The following is a 25,307-nucleotide window of genomic DNA, read 5'->3' as shown; positions in this document are numbered from 1 at the left end:
AAAACGTAGAAATACTGAACTGAAAACCTACATTATTGTGGAATAATTAACAATTTGCAACCACTATGTATCTGCACAACAATGTTAGTAGATTCTGGAACAACTTCTCACCCGCCTTAAAAACTACGATAGGCCGATACCCATTACAACAGCACCGATAGATCGACTATCAGATGTGAGAATCATTAAGATTTCTTCCCGGCGTTTGATTGGCTGACAGTAGTCGTAATACTAGTTTGGACGCATTGTGTAGTTAACGACATGTCTGACGGCACCAGACGGGGAACGCCGTCGCAAATGCTCCCCGAATGTGATGTTAATGTGACCCCCTCTTTCAACACTTAACAAATGACCATTTACACATGAAAAGGATGTTACCCTAAATCGTGTTTACACCACGAGTGCTGTGCAGCGCTGAGTGGCGTGTAAACGGTTTCAGAGGACCCTGGCGCCTGTTTGGACAAGCCCGCTGCGCGCGGACAATACCGTCCCTCCATTAATGATAATGGCTCGAGAACAAGAGTCTAGCCGCGAGACCCGCTCAACAGGTGGATAGGGTTCCCGCGCTCCTGAAGCACTACGCAGTCAATCACAACATTTGACCTAGGTGTTTGCAATGCTTTACAACGCGCGTTGATGATCTCCGGCCGTTTGTTTAGCACCCCGCTTACCTTGACGCCAGGTAGATTACGCAGTATTTATACAGCCTATTCTGGATACTGTTGTTTCCATCCATACTGTTGTATCCAGAATAGGCCATTGTTATTGCCTATTGTTGTTACACCATATAGGCTATGTATTTATTATTTTATAATGTTCGGTTGAAGACGGTTCGGTGTAAAAATCCATTATTTTGTATTTACAATAGGTTATATTCCCTCACATTGGAAAAGGTTCAATTGACTTCATTTTCTCAGACCAGTTATACATATTTCGCATGAAACATTTTCTAAGTCCACAACATTACACTGGAATGAGTGTTGAGTCAAACTTTTTTTTCCAACTACGCCTCGCGGACTGGGGGTGGGCGGGGCTGTTAGCGCGTGCGTCACCACAAGGGGGAGGAGCCAGAGTTTAAAGGCTCGCAGGTCCTGCCTCGAGCCGGACAGAGCGCGTTACAGCAACAGGACCCACTTTATATAGAGCTAAATTTGCCGACATCCGGCGAGCCTCTCAATTGGTCCAGATTCTTGGCTTGAATACTTATAAACTTAGAGGACCTCCTACCATTCAAAGTTGTTCAAAGTCTTGGAAGCGCAACCCTGGAGAGGAGAAAGTAAAGAGAGACGCACTCATTCCAGTGCGGCAAGGCAATACAGTGACACGGTTTTGAGCAGATATATTTGTATTTTATTTCAACAAACGATGGCTTCATCCGGATTGATGCTGCCGTCATTTTCAACGTTCTCAAACCAAAGAGAAAGGCAATGGGAAGATGTAAGTAAAGTAAAACACCTTGTTTGTGGATGGAAACTTCAAATTGATAAGTGGACTGGCTGTTGTGACTGCTAAACTATCCAACGTTTCTAACATATTTCTCCCTATTTCTCCTCTTCCAGAGATGGAAAGTAGAGACGGACAAGCCACTCTGCTCCGTGTTCGAGATGGTGCACAGCTCGGACACCCGGAGCAGAAAGGACGACGAGGATCTGAGTAACTACTTGGATCTGGATTTTATTCTCGCCAACACATCTGGCGCAAGCAGCACAGGTCTCCTCGGCTGCGGCGCAGCGGCAGGTGCGGAATATATGGGCTCCGTAGCCGACGCCAATCTGTACCCGACGACCGGGATCACCGTGCCTTCCTACACGACCAACGAGCACCGCTCTCCGCCGCCCCCCTACACCGCCAGCCTCATGGCTGAGCTGCTGCGCTCCTCCGACGGGGAGAACGGCTACGGCGCGGCGCGGCAGGGCAGGTTTTACGGTCACGTGGCGCAGTTTCCCAGACATCATCAGGACATTGTGGACAACATCAAAGTTGAGCCCAACATGGACAGCTACGGTCCCGTCATGGGCATGGCGCCCCAGAGCTGCACCAAGATCAAGCAGGAGGGGAACGTGTCTTGCATGATGTCCTTCGAGCAGCCGCGCGTTGCCATCTCCCCGCGCGCCGCAAACAGCATGACGCCGCCGCTCAGCCCGGGCGAGCAGGGGGGCTCGGAGTGCCAAGCCCCAGTGTGCCACCCCACCCTGGGCTACCCGCACAAGTATCATCCCTCGTCGGCGTACCCGCACCAACACCCGCACCACCCCACGGCACCCCAGCAGATGCATCTGTCGTACCAGCACCCGTTCGGCGTGTACGACGAGGGTCTGCAGGGCATGCAGGCGGGCGGCCAGAGGGTGATGCTTACCCCGCCGTCCTCCCCGCTGGAGCTGCTCGACTCGAAGCCCAAGAGGGGTCGCCGCACCTGGCCGAGGAAGCGCACCGCCACGCACACCTGCACGTTCGCAGGCTGCGGGAAAACGTACACCAAGAGCTCGCACCTCAAGGCGCATCACCGAACACATACTGGTAAGAGACGTCTGACAGTCTGGTCATCATGTGATTGTAAAACAAAGTAACAAATACAAGCCTACAAATGTATTTTTAGGGTTTATATATATTTTTATATAAATGTATTTGATTATTTTATTTGATGATTATCGGTTACATGTTGCTAACGTGTTCTCCCTCCCTTTGCCTACCCCAGGTGAGAAGCCCTACCACTGCAGCTGGGAAGGTTGTGGCTGGAAGTTCGCTCGCTCCGACGAGCTGACCCGCCACTTCCGCAAACACACTGGTCACCGTCCCTTCCAGTGCCACCTGTGTGAGCGAGCCTTCTCCAGGTCCGACCACCTGGCCCTGCACATGAAGAGACACATGTGAGCCATCAGCTCACATAAGGACTGGGGGGGGGGGGGGGGGGGGGGGGGGGGAGTTGTTGATTTAAACGATGTCGTTTTATTTAAAAAAGAAAAAAAGAAAAATCTCTACATGACCAAAATCCTTTTTTATATATTGAACAAATGTTTTAGTGCTATTATTTTCTAATAACGTAGCTGGTACTACATTTTTTTGTTTATTGGAGCTTTATTGGTTCAATGCTTTAAAGTTTAGAGTAAACAAACCAATGAGGGGCTGGCCCTGTATATTCTATCTCTCTCTCTCTCTCTCTCTCTCTCTCTCTCTCTCTCTCTCTCTCTCTCTCTCTCTCTCTCTCTCTCTCTCTCTCTCTCTCTCTCTCTCTCTCTCTCTCTCTCTCTCTCTCTCTCTCTCTCTCTCTCTCTCGACAAAACTGGAATGCTGTGTATGACACAGAAGTGCCTTTCTGTATGACTGTGTGCTACTGTAAAGCTCTGTGACAGAACTACACAACCACCGAAAGGAACGTCCAAGACAAATTCTGGTCAACAAGGGGTGAACGTGCACATTGCTATGGCCCAATATGTGCAAAGACAATGTTTTATTATTTAAACTGCCTCAATGTTTGAATGGCCTGAACTGTGTTTTTGGTTGCATTCTACACTTGGGTGATACTGTATACGTGGGAGTGAAACTTTAAACAGCCATAGGTCCAGCCCCTTTTTACACTATCAGGGCTTGATGCCCTGTGCATTATTTTATACTTAAATTTATATAGATATGTACATGGATTTTATACTGTAAAATGTGTATTTATTGTAAATATTAAACCAATGAAATCGAAAAATGTATACATTTGTGGAACGACTTTATTGATGAACAATTAGGCCCAAACGTCACGTTATGAAATGCGTTCACTTCTCGCGAGATATCAGCCTACGATATAAATCTATTGCGCAAGCAGTCGACTAATAAGTGCAGTTAAACCTGCGACCAATCAAGTCAGTAACACTAAATAGGTTGTACGTGCTGTCACTGTACACCGGCTCTCCTTTTGAAAATACGGAGCACTTCATTTACACTGTGATGTTTTCCAGCTGCGAGAGAGAGAAGGGCAGCCGCTTGTGGGCTTAGCCTATAAATACAAACACTCAATTTCCATAATTACAGAGTGAGCCGGGAGTCGTCTGGACAGACTGAGGGGCACAGCATAACCCTCGTCACGGAGCCCGCGTAGACTCCGATGGAGGCTAGAAATTATAGCTTGACATCAAAGGGCCTTAATACTACAATTACACAGACTTGTCCTGCTGCGTTGCAGATTAAATGAATCCCCACTCCTTCATTTGATGTCTGTAGGGTCAGTGGGCATTTTAGGCAGTCATCAAAGTTTTCAACGATTAGACGTAGGCTACCGTCTAGGCTAGAGCAGGACCAACCGGTGGTGTAGCCAGGCCTATTCCAATATAAATGAAATACCTAGTTGTAAATCAATTCATAATATACTTCAAATGGGGCTAATAAGCATCTCACAAAGTGGCAAGAAAAAGATTCTGTGTATAAATGATAGGCTAGTCGTTTTCCAGTGTGTCGGTTCGTAGGGGGAACTGACGGTCAGTGCCAGTTCGTGAGTCCGTCCTGCCTCTATGTGTGTAACCTGATTGTTGTCCCACGGGTGTTGGCCTTTATATATAGGGATTGTAGGCTTATTCTATTTACTTTCACAATTCTATATTTAATGTGAAAACACAAATAGGATGTGTGTGTGTATATATATATATATATATATATATATATATATATATATATATATATATATATATATATATATATATATATATATATATATATATATATATATATATATATATATACATATATACACACACATATATATATATACACACATACACATATATATATACACACATACACATATATATATATACACACATATATACATACATACATACATACATACATACACACACACCTGTGATTAAGAGGGCTTTACCAAATAAATATAATTGACTAATCCTTTTTTTTTTACACTGCACTTTAATAGAGCTCAACCAACTCCAAACCTCATATTTTTTTCAAATATGAGGAACTGCATACTATAGTAGTACTAGAATGAGCAAAAAATAGGTACAAGAGGAAATGTAAATGAGACACTCATTTCACTTTTCAGTTTGTCTGATAATTTGTAACCAAGAAAAAAACCTTAATTATTTGTTTTGAACAGTTCTGCTTAACAACATTGAACATTGTCTTAAGAAAGGGAAATAATGTAAAACATGTATTTGCTCTGGCAAGTCGTAATCTGCTATAACTAGTATCAGTCTTATTACTTCAGTTTTATACACCGTTCAAAGGATTTATTAGATTATTTGTGAACTTCAAGAAACAAGCCATGGTAGTGTTAGGTTACTTTTATTATATTAAAAGTCGATACAGATTCAAGAGTCCAAAACGGTATATTTTTTCTTCAAAGTTATTATAGGCCTAGTCATATTTAATAATAAAGCTTAAGTATGAACAAGTTGGTTGTGGGTCATTAAGGCATTCCTGCTGTACTTGTGTACAGCATCCATAATCCATGCGTTGAGTATTACCCATCATCCTCTATTTTGGTACTGGAAGATTAATATGCCCAAGACAGACGTAATATATGCTATGTGCAAAATAAACCTGATAACAGTTTACAAGCGGGTAATTTTGTAAGGCATCAAAAGTCACACCTCCTTCCCTGATTGTGAGACAAAGATTAAGAGCATTAACTGACATTACGGTCAATTCCTTTTTTTTGTTCTTTTTCCGACGGACAATAAGCCATCCGGTGGTAACTCTGTAACGGTCCGAGTGTAATTGTAGTAATTCAACCCATGTACAAAAAAAAAAATAAAGAATGAAAACAAATGGAGTAGTGTTTTAAAAAGCACCAGTGCTAACCAGGCTTACATCCCATTTACCTTAAATTGGCCTCACATTGCAGGCGAGTGACCCATTAGCACGCAATAAGGCAATCTATTGAACTGCTTACACATGACATCATAGTGGGGGCGTAACAGCACTCTTGAGGGATGTAGCCATCGAGCATGACCTCATCGATCATTAATGTCATCATCAATGTCTTCATTAAAAGGCTTCCAACACTCCCTAAACAACTCAAATCAATCCAGTAACGTCTAACCCATACTGGATTACCGTTGAGGGGGGTGTTGCCTTGTTTTAGTTTTGTGTGAATCCTTGTCCCATGTGCTGTACTAAAAGGCCCAACAAGGAATTTGTACCGTCACACATGGGATAGGACTAGGGGATAGGACTGGAATGGCAACTCCGACGATAAGGGAATCAAACATTGTGAACATTGTGTTAAACAAGTGTGTAACCAATGCCCTGAACATGGAGGGGGAGGGGGGGGGGGGGGGGGGGGGTCCCGTTGCAGTTACAAGGCTGACACCTAGGGCAATTCGTTAAAAAATTATGAAACACCGCTCGTTAAGATCCGCACTCGGAAGTCAGAAACGATTAATCAGACGGATTGGCAAGTAGCAGTTCGAAAAGATTGACATAAAAAAAAAAAATGAAATTATAAAACTGGTTCCAAGTTGTTCAAAGTGGGCCCTCGTACGGTTTCTATACAGTGCATGAACAGATACTTCATAAAAACCACAGATTCAATGCGGTTGGATATAAATAATAAAAACGTGATTAAAAACATTGGGTGGGCAACGGGAAGGCATCAGAAGAAGAACTGCGCGGTCGGCAATAGCAATAAATAGGCGCTGGGTGCAAGTCGTCCTCGCCGTCGTCTCCGTCAGGTTGGCCTCAAAAGCTTGCAGTCGCATTCAATGACTACGTTCCGACAGGACGTAGCCAGGCTTAAATCAAGTGGCCCCCGGACAGTATTTGATTATAGTCGTCCTGTAGTTTGGGAAGCGCTGAACCTCGACCGGGAGCTAAATGCGGAGCCTGACCAGGAGTCAGACTAGTAATGGCCGGAGAAGCACCAGGCCCAATCACAGACCCGATGGAGGGGGGAGGGGGTGGGTTGGTTGGTTGGCCGGTTTCAGGAGGGGGGGGGGGGGGGGAGCTTTGCGGCCACTGGACGGCTGCCGTCGAGTCTGGAGTCCTAGAGTTTCTGGAGTCAGGGAAACATGGAGGTTGAGTCTGCCGTTGAGTCTGGAGGCCGAGAATCTCTGGAGTCAGGGAATAGGGGAGGGGGAGGAGGGGGGGGGGGGGGGAGTCTGCCGTCGCGTCCGGAGTCCTAGAGTGTCTGGAGTCAGGGAACAGAGAAGGAGGGGGGGGGGAGGAGGAGTCTGCGGTCGCGTTAGGAGTCTTAGAGTTTTCTGGAGTCAGGGAAACGCGGAGGAGGACTAGGAGGGAGGAGGCGGAGTCTGCCGTCGAGCGTGGCTTAGGTGCTGGGCATCTGGGCCTTGCTGAGGGCGATGGCCCGCTCCAGGTCCTCGTGCTCCATGCGGCGGAGCCACCGCTGCCTCTCCTGCTCCTCCCGCTGGCTCTCCCGCCGGGCCCACTCCATCTGCTGCCGCTCACTTCCAGACTGTAGGGGGGGGGGGGGGGGGGGGGGGGGGGAGAGAGGTGAGGTGAGACATGGGTCCCAGAGTGGTGGTTGCTGCAGTGAAGCGGGATGACGAAATGATGAACCCAAAACAAGGACCCCACACTGAGGTAAGCGCACACGCGGGGGGGGCCAAGCATGGAGACGGTACCCTTGTTATTTGTAGATTTAAATCCATGTCAGGTACCCTTTCTAGTTGCCATGTAGTCTTTTGTTATTTTTGTCGATTGTTATACGTCTCCATCCGAGAGGAGAGTGCGGAGAAAGGGCTTCGAGAAACCTTTACCTTAATTACAATAATTAGTACAGTGCTGATGATTAATGTCTTTCTTGATACATAAATGACATACCCAAGTCTCCGGAGAAACAGAGGAATGTAGAAATTGTGAATGGATGTAGCCAATTCAACTTCACCTCTCATTCATGGTTGTGTGACAATAACAGTTGCTTCTTCATAAAGGTCATCTGTAACTTGTTGATTGCCGTCTCGTGACGAGGCCCATGTGTACGTAGTGCATGGACATATCGGTGCCTGATTTCAGTGGACTAATGTACCCCATCTAAAACCCACTCTACGACGGAAATCCCAATCTAAAAACATGTGTACACACAAGCAGTTTGTCTTCAATTACAAAGCGCACAGGTTGACAGCATGCAAATCACTTCAAGGCAACCACCGCACACTCGGGGTATCTTACCTCGCCGTATTCACTTCCTGCTGGAGGAGAGAAATTACAATGCAGAACTGAGCACACAGGGCCAAAGACAACCTGCTGTACACAACTCTTCTAACAAGGATTACAAAAGAAAGAAACCAACATTCGTCAATGAAACACAAGATGAGCTTCCATGTAGCATGCCTGTGGCCAGGGGGGGGGTGGGGGTGTGTGCGCGTGCGCATGTGCGTGTGCCTTTAGACTTATTAACTGTACAGTACTGTGCTGGAAGGCATACGAGACCACCAGTTTGCCCTTTCTAAGAAATGCTCCTCAAGTGTTGCCTGACGAGACACGTCCTTTAATGCCTTTCTCTGTGCTCAGTTGCTCATTCCTTCAAAAACACACGCCAAGGGTCCAACCTGGAGTTCCTTCTCCAATCTTAACACAGTCAAGGGCACTAAGCATTCCAACTTAGATACACCCATGTTCTCAGAAATCGTTGAAACACAACAGTAAAATGCAGATAAGAAATAATGATGCGATTGCTTCCTGTGAAGACCTGTCCGATGCCTAAAGGACCCCTGATGACTCTGCGATAAAAAGTCGCATTGACCACCAGGTGATCGTAGCAGTAACATGATGGGTTGAATTGGATATTTAGCTCATTTTAAGATTCTGCCTATGCAAAGGTTGTGCAAATGTGAACTGGAAGTACGCCAAGAAACAACCTGTTGACAGAACTCATGTTTGTTCAGTGAGGTTCAGTGTATATATTCTAGCGATTGAAAAAGACATCTGTGTTTCCAGGTGCGAGTTGGTTATATGTGAGAGAGGTAGTCTGGCTAAAAATATTGCCATCCGTTGACTCAGATCAGTCAACATTCACATAGTCGTATGCATGGCTGTTACTATGGAGCTTAATTTTAACGACTTAAGCAAGGCTTCCTTCCTCTGAAACTTGATGTAAAGTGGAGGACATTATGGAAATACCTCACAACACACTAAAAGGAGGAACAGAGCCGATGCGTTCACCCGGGCAGAATTTTCCACACCTCACTCCAGAGCATTTATTCGATGCAGGGTTTTCACGACGCTGCGATGAATCAGCACATTGAGCATTTGCGTCAACGGACTTGTTCAGTCTTAACCGGCTGATGGTGATGTCACCGTCATAACTGACTTTACAATAATAATGTCAACTATGTCTGTCAATGCCGATTGAGGTGATGGAATGTCGGCGCTTGCAACACAACTACTAGAATAAGATTAGATGGGCTGCCAAGGTAACTGGGTTTGTTAACCAATGTATTTTCGACACCACTGTCGAAAAAACATTTCGACACCAACAATAGAAAGAGGAGGGCGATGGGTGTCTGCTCTATGTTAAGATTTGCTCATCCCGTTTCCTGGGTGACCGAACGTTTGACTCAACTTTTCAATGCAAAAGCCGATATCGGGGTCGTACACGTAGGTACAGGCATGTTAGATACACTTGAGAAAAAGAGTCATTGACCTTGCGGATCAAGTGGTCAGTGGTCATCTGAATATCCATCTAAGCTTAATTCTCCATTATTGTTTCCTTGTGACCTGACTTGATGTGCAGAGACCCCCGGGCAACGCAGCAACTGCCCCGGAGGAGGTGAGTCACTCCTCATTCAAACTAGTCCCAACGTCCCTTGGCACCAATGTCAGCCCGTGACGCTTACAATTAAGGGAACCACCAGCTGCAGTGGCGTCCCCTTCGCCACAGGGGGCGCTGCTACGGTGATTTGTGTGCGGTATTTCAGGACTCTCTCCGTGCAAAGGTCAAGACACACAGCACTCTGCTCACAGCCATGCTTTGTCCGTGCGCGGCCATACGCATACACGGCGCGCGAGAGGCATTAATTGTACAGCGCTGTCGAGTGGTGATAGAAAGGTATGCAACGTCGCTGTGTAAATACAGTCCATTCACCATTTTAGCAAATGATGTGTTCACACTCAGGCGGACCACACACACTGTTCTTACCATAGGGAGGTGCTGGGCGGTTAGGCACATTTTTCTTGGGGGGCATGGCGGGGTTGTCCTGCTTCTGCGCACACACACACACACACACACACACACACACACACACACACACACACACACACACACACACACACACACACACACACACACACACACACACACACACACACACACACACACACACACACACACATCAATATATAGTCCCTGGCCTTGGACAACATTCTTTATATAAATATCTATAAATAACAGGGGGGGGGGGGAAAGCTATAAGTGATGCATTGGGGTGGGTGTGGGCATTTAGAGCTCACTCATAATGTGGGCAAAATGAATAACCTTGCCTTCTACAACGCCAGCGGAAAAAAGAAAAATCATAACTCAAAAAAGGTCCAGGGAGCTTACCTTTGACATCTGAGTAAAGTCGGCGAAACCGCCCTTGCTTCCAAAGGAGTTATTCCCGAAGGCGTCCGTTTTCCCGAACGCATCTGTGACAAGAGCATGTGAAGCACCTCTTTGGAAAGTCTGAATGCATCGGTGGAAGGAGCCTCAAAGGGAGGTTTAATGAGAGTTCAACCCCACAACCGACCACACGTTCAGAAGTCATCCCTGCGCCCCGCTTGTTATGAAATCGGCCCCGCGTGCTATTCTGGGATCGGGGGGGGGGGTGTGGCGGGTCTCACTTTCCATGACATTTCGAGGAGAAAACCCCTAAAAAAGCAAACATTACGCCGAACCTGACGTGTGCATCTGATTAGCTAATTAGACGGCTGAGACGCTCTACTGTTAACCAGAACTGTGAGGCGGTTGTTTGGAAACAGCGTGGAATGCCTGCCCCCCGCTTAATGAAGAAATTGCCAACTTCGGAGTGGTACAGAAACGGGGTGGGGGGGGAAGAAAAAAAAAAAAGCAAGCACCCCAAACAGACCATTGTAACACAATCTGTTTGTTGTTAGTGTGCCGACCAAAATGGTGGCAGTCATGTGCGACGCGCAGAGTGTTTTCTTTCACATTAAAACGCACCGCGCTCCGGGGGTCTACAAGCGCTCCTGTGTTTGGGTGAACGACTGTGTAGCTTAGGACGTGCGCAGGCCGGTGGTTAGCTCCCCGAAGCTACAACAACAACCCCCCCCCCCCCCCCCCCCCCCCCCCACGCCCCCTCCCTCCCGTAGCGAATGAGCCGTAGCAGAGTTGGATAGGTGGAGGAGGAGGTGGAGGAGGAGGAGGAGTGGGGCAGGGAAGCTTGTTAAAGAAGCGCTGTCTTCAAGCAGAATGGGAGGCATAGTCACAGAGTTTCTGTTGTGCTTGGCTCCAGCAAACCTCCTGTTTTTCCAGGGATATGGAGGGGGGGGGGTATTTTTAGTCGTCCAGCAGTTAAATGCGTAGGTACCGGACTAAAAATAGCCCTGCACCACAGGAAAAAATGAAGCCACGGAGAGTAAAAATGGCGTGACCCCTAATGACCCCCCCGCCCTTCCCGCCCCCCCCCCCCCCGACCAACGTCTAAATCCAACACGTCACCCAGACACTGTGGCACAGCATCAGTGCTTCTTTGAGACCGGGTTGCGCAATTTAAGTGATTTTCCCACATTTTGCCGCCAATTTCCTGCTTTGGTCACCGAGGGAAAAGTACACCGGTTTTTACAGGGAAAAAGGAGGACATTGAAGCGAGGAACAGTGGAATAGGCTAGGTCTGGCATCCGGGACGCGTCCGTGTGTCGACTAGAACTGATCCATGTGCACCTGGAGAGCTTGCTGGGTAAGCATGCACGTGTAGGACCCGCCGTTGCAGGATTTAAATACGGGTTCCTACGTCAGCTACCACTCTCCCTATTACTAAAGATTCAATAGAAATGTACAAACGTCACGAGTGCAATTTCCTCTCCCTCTCCCTCTTCCCCCTTGCCCCCCTGTCCCCTTCAGCATGAGTGCTTCCTCTATACATCAACTGTTGGTGCTCAAACACACAGGCCCTGTACTGCAGGACACATGACCATTTGACTGCGGGGACCTTGATGGCCTGTGACGGCATACATCCCGTTCACCTTGTTGTGGTGAACTGTAATGTCCCTTTGACACCCAAGGAATCCCGGCGGTTAACTTGATCCGTCTAGTCGGGCGTTTTATTGCCATGTGAAGCGTGACCTTTCATTCATGAATTGACAGCTCTTTTTTTCCTTTTTCTTTTTTTTTTAATCCAATGTAACTGAATGGTCGCTGGTGAAGCACTTTACCGGTGTAACTTAGATTAAACATAAACTAGTCAGAATTCATACCAGCTCCCACAAGTATTTGTAGTAGGAGCTTTAGCCTTTTAGAACGTGCGTGTCTGCAGGGATATGATCATGACGGTACCTGGTTCTTTTGCCTTGGGGCTGTTGGACCTGAACAGGTCAGCACCACCGAAGGCAGGCGGCTGAGAGAAAAAGGAAAATAAATGGGACTCAACATTTTCACAATCTATGGTCTCCCATTCATATTGAGCGATGCATGACCAACACTTAAAATGCCCCTGAGGTCCTTTGAACCAATAGGACCCAGTCACTCGACAGTTGTTGTACCTTGAGCGGAGGGGTGGGTTTCCTCCCGAACGGGTCTGACGACGCAAACAGGTCCGACTTGTCTGTCTTTTTGAAGAAGTCTTCGGAGGATGTTCCCTTGAAGGGGTCGGTGGCTTTGAACGGATCTCCCCCGAAAGCATCTAAAAACGCAAAAGGTGAAAAGGATCAAGCCAGTGACGGCGTCAGATGGTTTGAAATCTCAACAAAAAAACAACTTGGTTCGTCTTTTTAGAATGTGAATTGTATTGGTCATCAATGGTAATCATGTCAGACTTAAACTACGTTGTACTCTTACCCTCTATAATTTCACACCCTGGGATTTTAAGGGCAAACCTTACGTCACATTGAATTCAGATGAGACAATGGGTCATCATATCAGGTCCATCAGGTCTTCAATTTAGGAGGATAAACTATACCAACCACGCACCAAGCAGGCCTAAGATAACATGCCCCGGTATCCAAACACAGCAAGAGACTTTCGACCTTTTAAATATAAGAAAATAACGTCAACTTCATCCAAGATCACCAAGTGAAACCCATTTGTCCCCCATCAGGTATAGGTGCGAGTGTGCTGATGGCTGTTAGCCAGGGTTCCGGTGTAGGTGTCGCGGTTCTAAAATGACCACTGCTGAGGACCTAAGGGTGGATTCGAGGGGCTCAGACCTTGAAAGGAGTCGGCCTTGAAGGGGTCTTCGGTCTGGAAGGGGTCCCCGGAGGTGTCTCGGGGCCCGTTGCTGCTGTTGAACATGGCTATCCGAGACTTGAAGGAATCCGCCTAGAGACGCGAAAAGTTATGAAGTTATTGTTATGAAACGGTCTAATAATTAAAGCCATTACAATGGTGAACGAATCACCTCAAGACAAACAGTGAGCTTGTATTGGCTTAAAGGATGCGCAAAACAAAAAAAGAGATTAAAAGGAGTATGCCCTGAATGGAAAAACACTTTTGTGCACTTCTCAACAACAATCACACTTAAGCCGTTTGCTCAGGTGGCCAATTAAAATGTTCTTGTACAAAGTATATTCATGTATTAATCGTCCGTTTAAAATACCTGTTCCATTCAGACTGGTAATACATTGGAGCCCGAGTTTTTTAAGCACCCTGCTCTTTGATGTGCTATATAATTAGCAGTGTGACAATTAATGTGTTGGCTCGTGGTGCTGGCGTGACACGGAGCGAATATCCGACGGTCACGTCAGCCAATAGAGAGCCGGGTGGAAGCCCAACCTGAGCGCCAACATTCTCCCGGAAAAAGCCGGGAGAATGACGGGGAAAGATTAGTGGACCTTCTTTCCTACGGCAGCGGTCGCTAAAATGTTCCAACAGGTGCAAAGGGCTGAGCCGGTCACCGTGAACGGCCGGGCATTCACTACAGCACTGACGTCAATCGCACCCCCCCCCCCCCTGTCCACCTCCTCACCGTCCCTCTGAGGCCCCGTTCTCCTACTCCCTCCGGGGGGACGTCGCCCGCCACGACCCCCCCTGGTCCCCTGTCCCCCGTCCTCCTCCTCCTCCTCTTCCTCACCGTCCCTCTGAAGGCCCCGTTCTCCTTCTCCCGCCGGGAGGACTTCGCCCGCCACCAGCCCCCCCTGGTCCCCTGTCCCCTCTCCCCCGGCCTCCTCCTCTTCCTCACCGTCCCTCTGAAGGCCCCGTTCTCCTTCTCCGGGAGGACGTCGTCCGCCAGGTTGGTCATGCTGCCGCCGTTGGTGAGCGCACGGTCGTACTGCTCGATGCCCTTGGTCACCTCCAGCTGGCTGTCCTGGATCTGAGTCAGTTTGCTGCGGGCCTGGGGTAGAGGACAAGGATAGAGCGGATGGTGTTTTAGAGGAGACGCGTTGCCTTCAAAGGGACTTGAAGACGCGTTGACTCAGTTGTGGACGGGGAGGTGCAGAGAAGGCAGCGGTTGGCTTGCTCTAGGCCTACTACAGGGAGGAATCGGAAGGTCGCTTTCAGGTCTGCGTTGTATCCGAGCCGCGGGCGGTTAACAACAACAATGCCCCCTGAAGTACACTACACTGTCCAATTCCTTATAAAAGGGACGACCTTCCCCGTTCTCCGTTCCGTCTGAGCTGTGCCCACTTGGCACAGAGCTGTAGTGTGAGCTTGGTTTGTGCGTGAACGGAGCAAAGCAAACTTTTAAAAGGATGAAACTCGACTGCTGAGAAAAAGGAGTCAACTTACGGGGGAGAACGTGTGTAATGTGGCCAAGGGGTGCCAACCGCAATCATTTTAACGAAAGTAACAGTGTTCACACATTCGAAATTCATGAATGAGGCGTTTATATTGTGATTTGGTCAAGAGTGCTGCTGAAAGCTGCCATGAATCAGTCAACGGAGTCGCAGTGGGTCCATCCTTTAAGATTGGCCCGGTGGCTGGGTGGAGGAGGGGTCTGACCTGGTTGAGCTCGTCCTGGGTGGCCCTCAGGGACTTGGTGATGCTGTCCAGCTGGACGCGCCCCGACAGCAGGTTCTGGCCCAGCAGGGCCTCCTCCTCCTGCAGCCGGCTCAGCTCCCCCTTGGTGCGACCCATCTCGTCCTCCTGGCTCCGCAGGTCCAGCTCCTGGGAGCGGATCTGGCTCTGCAGGGACGCGATCTGGGCGGGGAGAGGGGGAGGCGGTGGTGGAGGTTCGAGTCAGATCAGCAGATTCCCTTTAAATAAAGAATTACCTTTAGGTATGCACCGGGGAATAACATGTGTGACGGTGTGAAGTAATTGTGATACAAATGACTTTACAAGTAGTATGTATACGACATGCATTACATAATGCCGCCTTCAATTGTAGAAAAATATTGGGGAACGCTTTACAATTTACAATAAGAGTACATAAAGCAACCATTTAACATTAGTAAATGCAGCAAAAAGCATTAACTTACAATGAATTACCATTTAACTAAGGTTCTAGTAATCATTTATGTGTTCATGTTAACTAAGATAGTGATTTTTACATTATTCAATACGGTTTGAACAGTATTTATAAGGTGTTATTAGCCGTTAACCCTAAGAATGGTGTGCCAATGAAACTAGAGTAACTATTGCTAAGAAATTAACCACAATACAAAACCTCACCCTAACCCAAACCCCTTGCTCTTACCCCTATGCTTATGCGACACAACAATGCCTATCACTGCAGTAACTAACATTTACTCATGGCGGATTAATGTTCCCTTATCGTGCAGGGATACCCAACATTCTCCCATATGGAGCCCCCACAAAGGCCTCCATTCATGCAGCCTGCCTCCAGCGGAGGGCGTATGAGCAGCCGGCTGCCTCTCACCGTCTGGGACTCGTCCTGGCACTTGACCTTCACGTCGTTCAGCATCCCCTCCAGCTTGGAGCGCTGCTGGTCCATCTCCTCCAGCCTCTCCTTAGCGTCCTGCTTCTGGGACTCGGCGTCCTGCAGGGTGCCGTTCTCCCGGTCCAGGTCCACCTGCATCTCCTGAGGAGAAGGGGCCGCACAGGAGCCGGGCCGTTGGGTTAGGGGGGCCGCACGGAGCCGGGTCGTTTGGTTAGGGGGGCGGCGGGCCGTGGTTCTCTCGTTAAAGTACAGCTTTCATTTCATTTTTTTCATTTTTTTTTTTCTTTATAAGATTTATAATTTCAAAGCTTTTTCTTTTTATGGATTCAGTGATCAAACATGAACCGCATTTGCCGTTATTTGAAGAGACCGGTACCATGGGGGGGAGGGAGAGGGTGAAATGAAACCATTATGAAGCCAACCCTATGAAGGGGTTAGCTTCATAATAACACTCCTGTTTAATTCATAATGAAAGTCATTATGGATTAAACCACTGAAGCCACGGCGGCACTATGAAGCCAACCCTAACAAAACGTATCAGAGCGGCATTTCAGCCGCTCTTATTGTCTGCACTGATTTGTAAGGGTTAGTTTCATAGTGCCGCATCGGCGGGTCGCGTCACATCCAGCCTTACCTGAACCTCAGTGTTCTGTTGTCTGATGGCTTCCTCCTTCTCTCTGATCTCTAGCTCCAGGACGTACTTGTCCCTGTCAAACACATGAAAAGGCCGGGTTATGAATGGATTAGGGTCTGTATGGGGCTTTGAGAGATGTTTGGAACCGTGTGTGGAAACCGAAACAAAAATACCTTTCGTGCAAGGGGAAGGCATCGCTATAATAGTTGTGACTGTGGACGAGGTAGGTTGTTGTAACACCTACCTGTCGTGGTTTAACACCCTGTCACAACAACCGGGTGCAACTATGCACAAACCAAACGTTTTGTGCATGGGTTCCAGAGAACGTTGGTTCTCTGGAACCCAAGTTCTCTGTAAGTCATATCCATTCTGCCCGCGTGTGTGTGAGGTGACAGTCTGTTAATCGGTGGCACGACATTCAAAGACAAGAACAGTTTACTCTTATAAACTGTAGAGGCTGGCTGTACTCTGAATGGGCTACACTCACATGTTGCATAGGATTTTCAAAGCACGCAACTATACCACATTGTTTCGGCTTCCTGGCGGCCTATTAGATAAACAAAAAAACCTGACAGTCAGGAATGCAAGAGGGACATTTGGCTGCACTAGTCCATCTGGGCAGCCCCTGGTCAGGGCGAGCCTAGTGTAGCGTGCAGCGGCCTCTCCTGAGCCCTGGCTACGAGGAAGACAAGGAAACAGAGCCATTCTTCTGCCTGCTGCAGCTCAGGCAGGGGGGGGGAGGGGGGGGGGGGGGTTCACCTCTGCAGCTGAGCTATTTCCTGGCTGAGGTCGTCCAGTTCTTTGATGCCCGTCAGGTCGGCTGAGCCGCTGGAACTGTTGCTGTCCTGAGGTGGGGAGGGAGGAACAGGAGAGTGGTAACTGGGTTTGTTATTGGGTGTAATCCATATGAATTAGAGCTGTCAGTTAAACGCGTTATTAACGGCGTTAACGCAAACCAAATTTAACGGCGTTAAATTTTTTATCGCGCGATTAACGCAATTATTTTATAAAAAAAAAAAAAAAACTTTTTTTTTTTTTTTTTTCTTTGGCTCAAAACAAAGAAGCAGTAGCCTGACTGCTTTGTTCAAATTACATTTGTTCAAAGCAGTCGTTTAATTGCACTATAGGCTCTTTTTTTGTATCGTCCTGTTTTGATCAGTGTATATGCCAATGTTGTTATCAATAAAAAATCATTTGCACAAGGCAAGCCGATGCACTTCACCATGTTGATAAGAGAATTAAAAGGAGAAGAATTATGGGACAAAAAAATCAAGGGATATTTAGCATAGAAAAATAATTTGCGATTAATCGCGATTAATTAGAGTTAACTATGGCATTAATGCGATTAATCACGATTAAATATTTTAATCGCTTGACAGCTCTAATATGAATTTGATTCATCATAGAAACATTAACTGACAAGTTAGGTCATGTTCCCCTTCTCTCCCACGCTTATTATTGAATGACATTTATTTTCCAACACAAGAGGGCGCGCTTTCAGTTTTGAAACAAGGCTTAATTCACTGGCGGTGCTGTGAGGAGGATGGGAATTTAACCTCTTTTGACGACATATTGGTGCCACATGAAATGGTTGAAGATCGATGAAGGTTGGCAATGGCTGGAGAAAAGGGGGGGGGGGTTGAGGTGACTGACGGGGCTCTGTGTGTGTGTGTGTGTGTGTGTGTGTGTGTGTGTGTGTGTGTGTGTGTGTGTGTGTGTGTGTGTGTGTGTGTGTGTGTGTGTGTGTGTGTGTGTGTGTGTGTGTGTGTGTGTGTGTGTGTGTGTGGCGGAAAGTAGAGGTCATGAGAGCGAGGGAAGAAAGGTTATGGCGGCAAGGAAAACAAAGCGAAAAAAGGTTTTCAGCAGATAAGAAGGGTGCAAAGGGGAAGAGCTGAACACAGATAGAGGGAGATAGGGGGGGGGGGGGGGGGGCAATGATGGCCAGCCGAGCCGGGACGAGAGGAGCTCCCCGCTGCCGAACACGTGGGACAGGAAGGAAACGGAGCCTAGACACAACAAGTCAGGGGATCAGACCCATTCCCACACAGGACTGACGTAGGAGACCCAGCGAGGGTTCTCACCCAGGCCGGGAGGAGGACAGGTCCTCAGTGGAAAGTGTTATCCGAGATGAGTCAACATCTGGTCGTTTTGGGTTTAACGGGGTGACCCCACTCTGATGTATGATCACAATTAGTGAATTCTATTGGAAGGCTCGAAAGCAAATGCTGGGGTGGATTCCCACAAGACTAAGCTTTAGATCATTAAGCTTTAGATTTTTTGTTGCCAATACGCTGACATATTAAGAGGATTCAAGAAAGTAGTAATACTGCAAAAGGCTAAATCAACATAAATAGTTTAAAAACAATCAGTTCACAATTAATTACTAAAAAATTACCATAAAAAACTAAAAGCAATAATAGTGCTCGATTTAGCCAAGATAAGAATACACTTGTTTGTTTTATCATAATAATAAAAATAAATTTTATTTATAATGCACTTTATATTCAAGAATCTCAAAGTGCTTCAGAGAAACCCTTTGTATTTTATAAAGATACAAGTTACTTGAATCTTTTTTGGACAATCCAATAATCAACTTTTTTGAAAAGCCTCTCTTCGCTGATACTGCGAAGAGAGGCTTTCGCAGTACCAGCAGTTGGAAGCATTTGACAATAAATAGTGAAACGCCTCACCACATTTCAGTGAAAGCTGAAACTACTACAGGGCTTGTAGATCAGAATACATCATGGGATTTTTTTATTGGCAGGCACTCACATATTGAGAGCTCAAGAGAGTAGCGGTACTGTTAAATCATAATCATTGTAAATATAGGCTGATGAAAACGTTGTTTTACTACATCTCGCATGAGAAACACTGGCAGTTTCAAACACAACAATATCTACCGTTAATATCAAATCATTCGAAGATTAATGTCTGCGGTCAATTCAATGTGACGTCATGATGTACAAGCCCTCTACATACGCAAGTACAATGCAACAATAATACACCCAAGTTTCTTCGCCCACACTAAGATTCACTAGGAGAAGCAGATTTATTTTGTTTTGCATTCCACGCAAAAACGTTGCTTGCAATGCAAAGCACTTTCTGCTTGGACCATATTGGTGCTGGTGAAAACAACAGGTACAACAGCGCCTCCACGTGGAGAACAGGGCAATTACTCACTCTGCGCAGATGAGCAAAGGCGCCAAGCTCAGGTCCCACAGCAGACATGAAACCAGCGTAGGTCTTAGAGATCCCAGAGAGAAAGAAAGCAGGGGCGGAAGAATAATTTGTTGTTGGCAAAGCAAAGCAGAAAAATGCAGGTGGAAAGTAGCAGAACTTTAACATTTAAAAAGAGAAAGTTTCTGTTTTGGAACAAGACAGTTTATAGCCAATATATTTACCACAGTTGTAATATATTGAGAGTTGCAATTTATCACTCTGGCTTAATTGAACTTAAACTAGGACTGTTATTGAGCTGAAATAGTAGTAAATAGTACATAATAGTACAAATGTGTCCTCTAACAGCTACACAGACACACCTAACCATATATCTTTATGTACAAGATATTTTCATTATATTATACATGGAAATATCTTGTGGTATTATAGATAATAACACAAGATATTTCGTAGTTTGGTTCAATGTCAATATTGTACTTTGAGTATTTGCTCTAAAACCACTGATTCAAACTGAATACGATACGAATATGACATGGAGTCACATTTAATATTCATACCACCAAGATAGAAGACCCATTAACCAGGAATCTTAACGAGCTCTGCATATGATGCTATGCAGTTCATAGGGCACGTGACAATTACCTTTTCTAAAGTATGCCTTAAAATCAGGTGATCATCGAGTTTAGTGATCTTCATTGCATGGTTGGATAACAGCCAAGAACAGACTCCAATACAAACGTGTTGATTTCAACGACGACTAAAGCGTGGGCCGGTGAGGCCAGCGACAGAGGGCCGCGGGGGGACTCACGGGGCCGGCGGCCGCGGGCGCGCTCCGCTCCGACGGGGGGATCATGTCCGGGGTGAGGCTCTGCGGGGGGTCCGTGCCCTGGCTGACCTTCTGCTGGATCAGGTACATGGCCAGGGAGAACTGCTCCCTGCTCAGCTTGCCCATCTGCTTGGTGTCCGCCAGGCCCCTGGGGAGAGCGGCAGAGGACCTGGTGACTCCGTGTTCCCGCCGCCGGCTAACACCTGACACCCGCATCACGTTTCAGTCACCCGTCCGTGCGCAACGTACGGGATAGCCGTGTGTTCTTACAGTGCAACGATTAAACCCTTGTTGTACACCGTGGTACCTGGAGTCTCCGTGTAAATCGTGTCATGTGATCAGCGACTAGGGAGAAACTCCATTGTAAGCATGATGCCATTCTTGGTGGGCCAGACTTCCGCAGGTCAATACCTCCCCACCGTCATTTTTCAAGGCTGCGCAATCCTCACTTCCTTATTCATCTGTACACACCTACAAGTTTGCATCTTGTTTTATTCTTCAAATTGTTGATAAATTATACATTTTCAAGTAGCATCGAGAGGAAACTCTGCAACCGTCAGCCACTTTTGAGCAATAGTACCTCTTTCTCTTCTTCTTCTTTCGTAACCTACGTCAGAATATGCTTGCCTACTTCTTTAAACAAAGCTGGTGTGGTAGAGTGACCAGGTCAAGTTTATGCCTTTCCCTAGCGCCGATCTTCCCCATACTGAACAGGCGTACTCACTAGTAGAGTAGCAGAGAGTGGGTGCTGTAGAGGGTCGGGTGCTTGGACCTGCATCCTGTCTCATGCTGGTGAGCTGGCGGAGGAGTGTGCTCACCTTTGCCATGGTCTTTTCAATATGGGTCTTGTGTGTTAAACTCCTATCCAAAGTTACCCCTGGGTTGAATGGGTCTCAAAACACTATGCCAGGCTGTTCCACTGAACAGCTAGCATATTCCGATAAAAAAGATACTTTTGAAATGGAGCCAACAAAGCAGTATCATTTCAACTACATAACAATGAGATGGTGTTGCATCAGTCCTGGTACTAGACTCGGTTCAAATCGTCACAGGCCTCACCATATCTGGGCCAGCATGGTCTGGGGCAGGCTGGACAGCATGAAGATCTCTATGACCTCCGTACCAGTGACCAGGCCGTCCATGTCTGTGTCCGTTTTGAGGAAGAGGTCGTCGTAGCGCCCCCTGTCTGCCAGCGGGACCACCCAGTTCACGGAGGAGGTCTGAGGACACCGACGACACACAAAAGGGTATGAAGACCCGCATCTGCTGCAGTACCCAAAACACGCGTCACGTGAATGAAAATGTAAACCAGTAATGCAAGTGATTTGTTATAATTTGTCATATTTCTGTATCTTTGCGTCATGAAGCAGTTTTATATATTTAACTTATATTTATATATTGCAGTCTTTTGTCTAAGGGTATGGAGCAAAACACATAAAAAATGTTTTGCTCGAAAAATGGCTGTAAAAGGGCCAGGGTAGCATGACAGGGAAGACAATGTGGACAAATGCATGGAATGAGGAATGAGGATGTGAATGAGGGTCGAGAGATTAGGAAATGGTGGCTCGATGACAACCATCTGCCCTCATTAGGGAATCAGTCAGGAGTGAAGAGCTGTCATTCCTTCTGTTCTTCCCCCTCCAACAGAACTACCGAGCGTAAACACAGAGCCCTGCAGCAACTGCATGGTGTCCAGTGATACATAGTGGTCGCTGCTCACAACAATGTGGCCAAACAAGTCCGGCCATTAGCTCTCAAAAATGGATTGGATACTGGACGTGCTTGTTTGATCATGATACGCTGCCAGGGTGCAGCTGGGAAACAGGCTCTAAACTTGAAAGTATGTATTAGCAATGCAATGTAAAGTAATGAATGCGTTTCCTAGTTTACTTTTGGTTTCATTGAGCTGGCTCAACAGAAACTAGCAACCACAATCAAAACTACAAATTGGCTAGATTGACTTTTCAAATTCAGATATCAGCATAAATACAATGGACTTCTCAATGAATAGCCTAATAGTTAAGTGTGAAGCTGTTACTGTTATAACGATAGTTCTATAGCTACCAGTAAAATTAACAATGTCATAGCATTTGCCATTCCTTGGTTTTGTATTGTAAACGAGAAAGGTAAATATGGGACTAAGTGACCAAAACCATATGTTAGATTGCGTAAAGACAACACTTTGAGCAAAGCTCACGGCTAAGCTAATATTGACCAACACCTGCTGTGGACTGGACTTGAAGGAGTGCTTAGGCGAGAGGCCGCTGGTTGGCGTTCCCAGGGAAGCTACGGCACTCAGGGAGGGGGTGGGCCGCAGGGTCTCCTTCAGGGGCGACGGAGCCGAGGAGAGGGACATCCCGAACAGACCGGGCAGCACGGCCACGGCGCCCGCCAACTTCATGCCAGACTTCCTCCTCTTGGACGGCGGGATGAGGTTGGAGGGCAAGGTGGCCGGGACGGGCTCCTGCTCCATGGCTCGGTAGACCAGATGCATGGCCTGGTTTCCGTAAGAGGGAGACACACGGGTCAATGACGCAGGTGCAAGACAGCTTTTGGAAACACACCATGAGCCGTGGACGAGGGTGCCCGGGAGACTCCCGACTCCTGAAACAGTAGTGCAATGATGCGACGTCTTACCACGGAAAACTCCTCTTTGTCCAGCTGCCCATCCTGGTCGACATCACTAATTTCCCAAATCTAAAAGAGAGAACACAACGTTTGAATATGTCAATCACAATTTTACTAAAACTAAAAATGGTAAAGACGGTTTATGGACACAAATACCTTTCCCAACACTTCCAGAGGTAGCTTGGAGTTTATGAGCACGGGTTTGACCTTATCCCCTGGTAGGAGGCCGTTGACTGGCAACAGACTTTCAAAGATACCATCAAATTTCCCTTTTTCGTCAGGCTGGAATAAAACCAAAACACTGTTTTATGTGAAGAGCATCTCGGTATTCATTGGGAACACGGTGTCTCCAAGTGCTTTACTCACCCGTATTGCCCACTGCGAGTCTGTTTGTGTTGATGGTACTGGGGATAGGCTCGCTAATGGACTACCAGTGTCCTTCTGCAAAACAATGTATTAACATAGTTGAAGCTAGCCCAATCCAAGACTCAATTAGAACTACTGAATACGTTGTGAATATCACACGCAGCTCTTTGAGGAATGCACACCCTTTTGATATTGTGAAATCAAGCAATGCACTTATTACTCACAAACTTGGGAGGAGCTAGCGTTTGGTTGAGGTTGTTGAGGCTAATGTCGTTGCCGCCCTGTGCCGAAGCCACAAGCCTGAGAGCTATGAAGAAACCCTGGGGAAGAGCTTGGTAGTCAGTTAGTATGCTAACATCAGCATCACACCACATAACAATTTCACAGCCATTTTTATCAAATAAATCTGGTAATCACATTACCCTCTTGTCCAAATAGCCTTTTCGTTCCGAATCAGCCAAATCCCAAATCTATCATATCATAAACAAACATTGGGTTAATAAGACATTGTGCAATTCAGATATGTACTTCCGTTTTCCAACTCAATTGTTAAATTGTACCTTTCCAAGTGTACTGTCGGACAGCCCCGACTTCTTAAGGAATTGAGCTGCATCCCCAGCTGATATTTGTCCTGTGTTTCCACGGTCAACCTAAAGCGATGCACAGTTATGGTTTACATTGCTTTGTTTGTCCAGTAGCGTAAAAGGCTACTCCTGTTTGAGTACAGCTGGGCAGATCATCAACACAAAGCCTAAGATATCTGGCCTATCTCAAAAAGGTAAACATAAGGCAGACGACATTACCTGTCGGAAATAGTTGTCATATACCGGGTTTCCGCTCGATAACTGTTGAAGTAAACACAGTGAAACGAGGGACGTGTGAGTGTCCCCTTAGACAGGCCAACTTTGACGTTCACTATAGAGCTAACTTAATAGCAGACGACACATTCCCATTAAAGTATCTGTTGGAATATACAACCTTCGATTAAGAGAGATCAGAGTAATTAAAATACTCTGTAGAGTACTAGGGCTGGTCACGTACATAGGTTATTTACGTATTTATTTCCCACTACCAATGTAATAGTCCCCTGCCTACGGCATGCTATAGGCTTCATCTGGTAGACGTTCACCAAGTCAATTGACAACAAAAGGCTGTTTCTACGACCACCACACACCGTGACATCGCTTAGAAAGTAGCATAATGAGGGATATATACTGACATTGTCGTTAAAAATACATATCATTAAACGCTTATGATCGATTTTATAAGGTAAAGGAGTTGTTGCTTTACCTGACTTAAAGTCATGAGCGCCGCCATATTTCCTGCTGGGACGGGAGTGCGCACGCCCTTAAGCGGACACGCGCATTGGAAGCGGTGACAGTGCTGTCAAAAACTGGAGCAGGGGGCCTGGTTGCCCAGGCTTTGTTGAATAATTCATTGTGTGGGGAATTAGTTGCGCTATAAGATTTCTATAATTGTGTGGAAAATAGGTCAGAATGATAAGCATTGCATCTTTAACCAGAAGGATTCTTGATGTGCCAAAGAGATAATCTATCCATCCAATCCATGTCACTAAACGAGTTACAAGCTAAAAAACCCTACTTAGACGTTATACCCCGGTTATGCCTCAATTACTGCAATAATAGCGCCCAAAATAAAATGTTTTACTCCAAAATAATAAAAGACCAATAAAGTCATGTTCATTTTAAACAAAAAATGTAAA

General features: G+C 46.6%; 2 protein-coding genes across 5 annotated transcripts; one reads left to right on the top strand and one right to left on the bottom strand.

The window, feature by feature from the left end:
• The first annotated feature begins 1,097 nt into the window (after window positions 1-1,097).
• On the top strand, window positions 1,098-2,910 carry klf2b (Kruppel like factor 2b). The gene is made up of 3 exons (XM_030364172.1): window positions 1,098-1,437; window positions 1,560-2,517; window positions 2,696-2,910. The coding sequence occupies exons 1-3, from the start codon at window positions 1,366-1,368 to the stop codon at window positions 2,869-2,871; spliced, it is 1,206 nt and encodes a 401-aa protein (XP_030220032.1). The 5' UTR covers window positions 1,098-1,365; the 3' UTR covers window positions 2,872-2,910.
• A 2,354-nt stretch (window positions 2,911-5,264) lies between these two features.
• LOC115548377 (epidermal growth factor receptor substrate 15-like 1) lies at window positions 5,265-24,966 on the bottom strand. 4 transcript variants are annotated; one of them, XM_030362943.1, is made up of 24 exons: window positions 24,875-24,966; window positions 24,388-24,429; window positions 24,145-24,234; window positions 24,007-24,054; window positions 23,809-23,904; window positions 23,585-23,659; window positions 23,375-23,500; window positions 23,228-23,287; window positions 22,812-23,087; window positions 21,650-21,810; window positions 20,573-20,738; window positions 19,765-19,827; window positions 17,344-17,429; window positions 16,585-16,657; window positions 15,930-16,091; window positions 15,050-15,247; window positions 14,289-14,441; window positions 13,318-13,429; window positions 12,655-12,794; window positions 12,449-12,509; window positions 10,499-10,581; window positions 10,097-10,160; window positions 8,128-8,147; window positions 5,265-7,411 (listed from the first exon to the last, which is right to left on the bottom strand). In XM_030362943.1, exons 1-24 carry the CDS (start codon window positions 24,899-24,901, stop codon window positions 7,265-7,267), a joined length of 2,529 nt encoding a protein of 842 aa, XP_030218803.1. In that variant the 5' UTR covers window positions 24,902-24,966; the 3' UTR covers window positions 5,265-7,264. The 4 variants fall into 4 exon arrangements, with proteins under 4 accessions (XP_030218803.1, XP_030218804.1, XP_030218805.1 ...); XM_030362944.1 differs by having other exon boundaries at window positions 8,128-8,144; XM_030362945.1 differs by lacking the exon at window positions 19,765-19,827.
• Window positions 24,967-25,307: the final 341 nt, after the last annotated feature.

The sequence above is a fragment of the Gadus morhua genome, chromosome 8 (assembly GCF_902167405.1).
Source record: "Gadus morhua chromosome 8, gadMor3.0, whole genome shotgun sequence".
NCBI lineage: Eukaryota > Metazoa > Chordata > Actinopteri > Gadiformes > Gadidae > Gadus > Gadus morhua.
The sequence above is the reverse complement of the archived record's forward strand: the minus strand, read 5'-3'. Positions and strand labels throughout refer to the sequence as shown.

Coding starts and splice junctions, on each gene's coding strand:
- klf2b (XM_030364172.1), top strand. CDS start 1,366: ATGGCTTCATCCGGATTGATGCTGCCGTCATTTTCAACGTTCTCAAAC. Junction 1,438..1,559: donor GAGAAAGGCAATGGGAAGAT/GTAAGTAAAGTA, acceptor CTCCTCTTCCAG/AGATGGAAAGTAGAGACGGA. Junction 2,518..2,695: donor GCATCACCGAACACATACTG/GTAAGAGACGTC, acceptor TGCCTACCCCAG/GTGAGAAGCCCTACCACTGC.
- LOC115548377 (XM_030362943.1), bottom strand. CDS start 24,901: ATGGCGGCGCTCATGACTTTAAGTCAG. Junction 23,660..23,808: donor CGCTAGCTCCTCCCAAGTTT/GTGAGTAATAAG, acceptor ATTGTTTTGCAG/AAGGACACTGGTAGTCCATT. Junction 7,412..8,127: donor CAGGAAGTGAATACGGCGAG/GTAAGATACCCC, acceptor CCCCCCCTACAG/TCTGGAAGTGAGCGGCAGCA.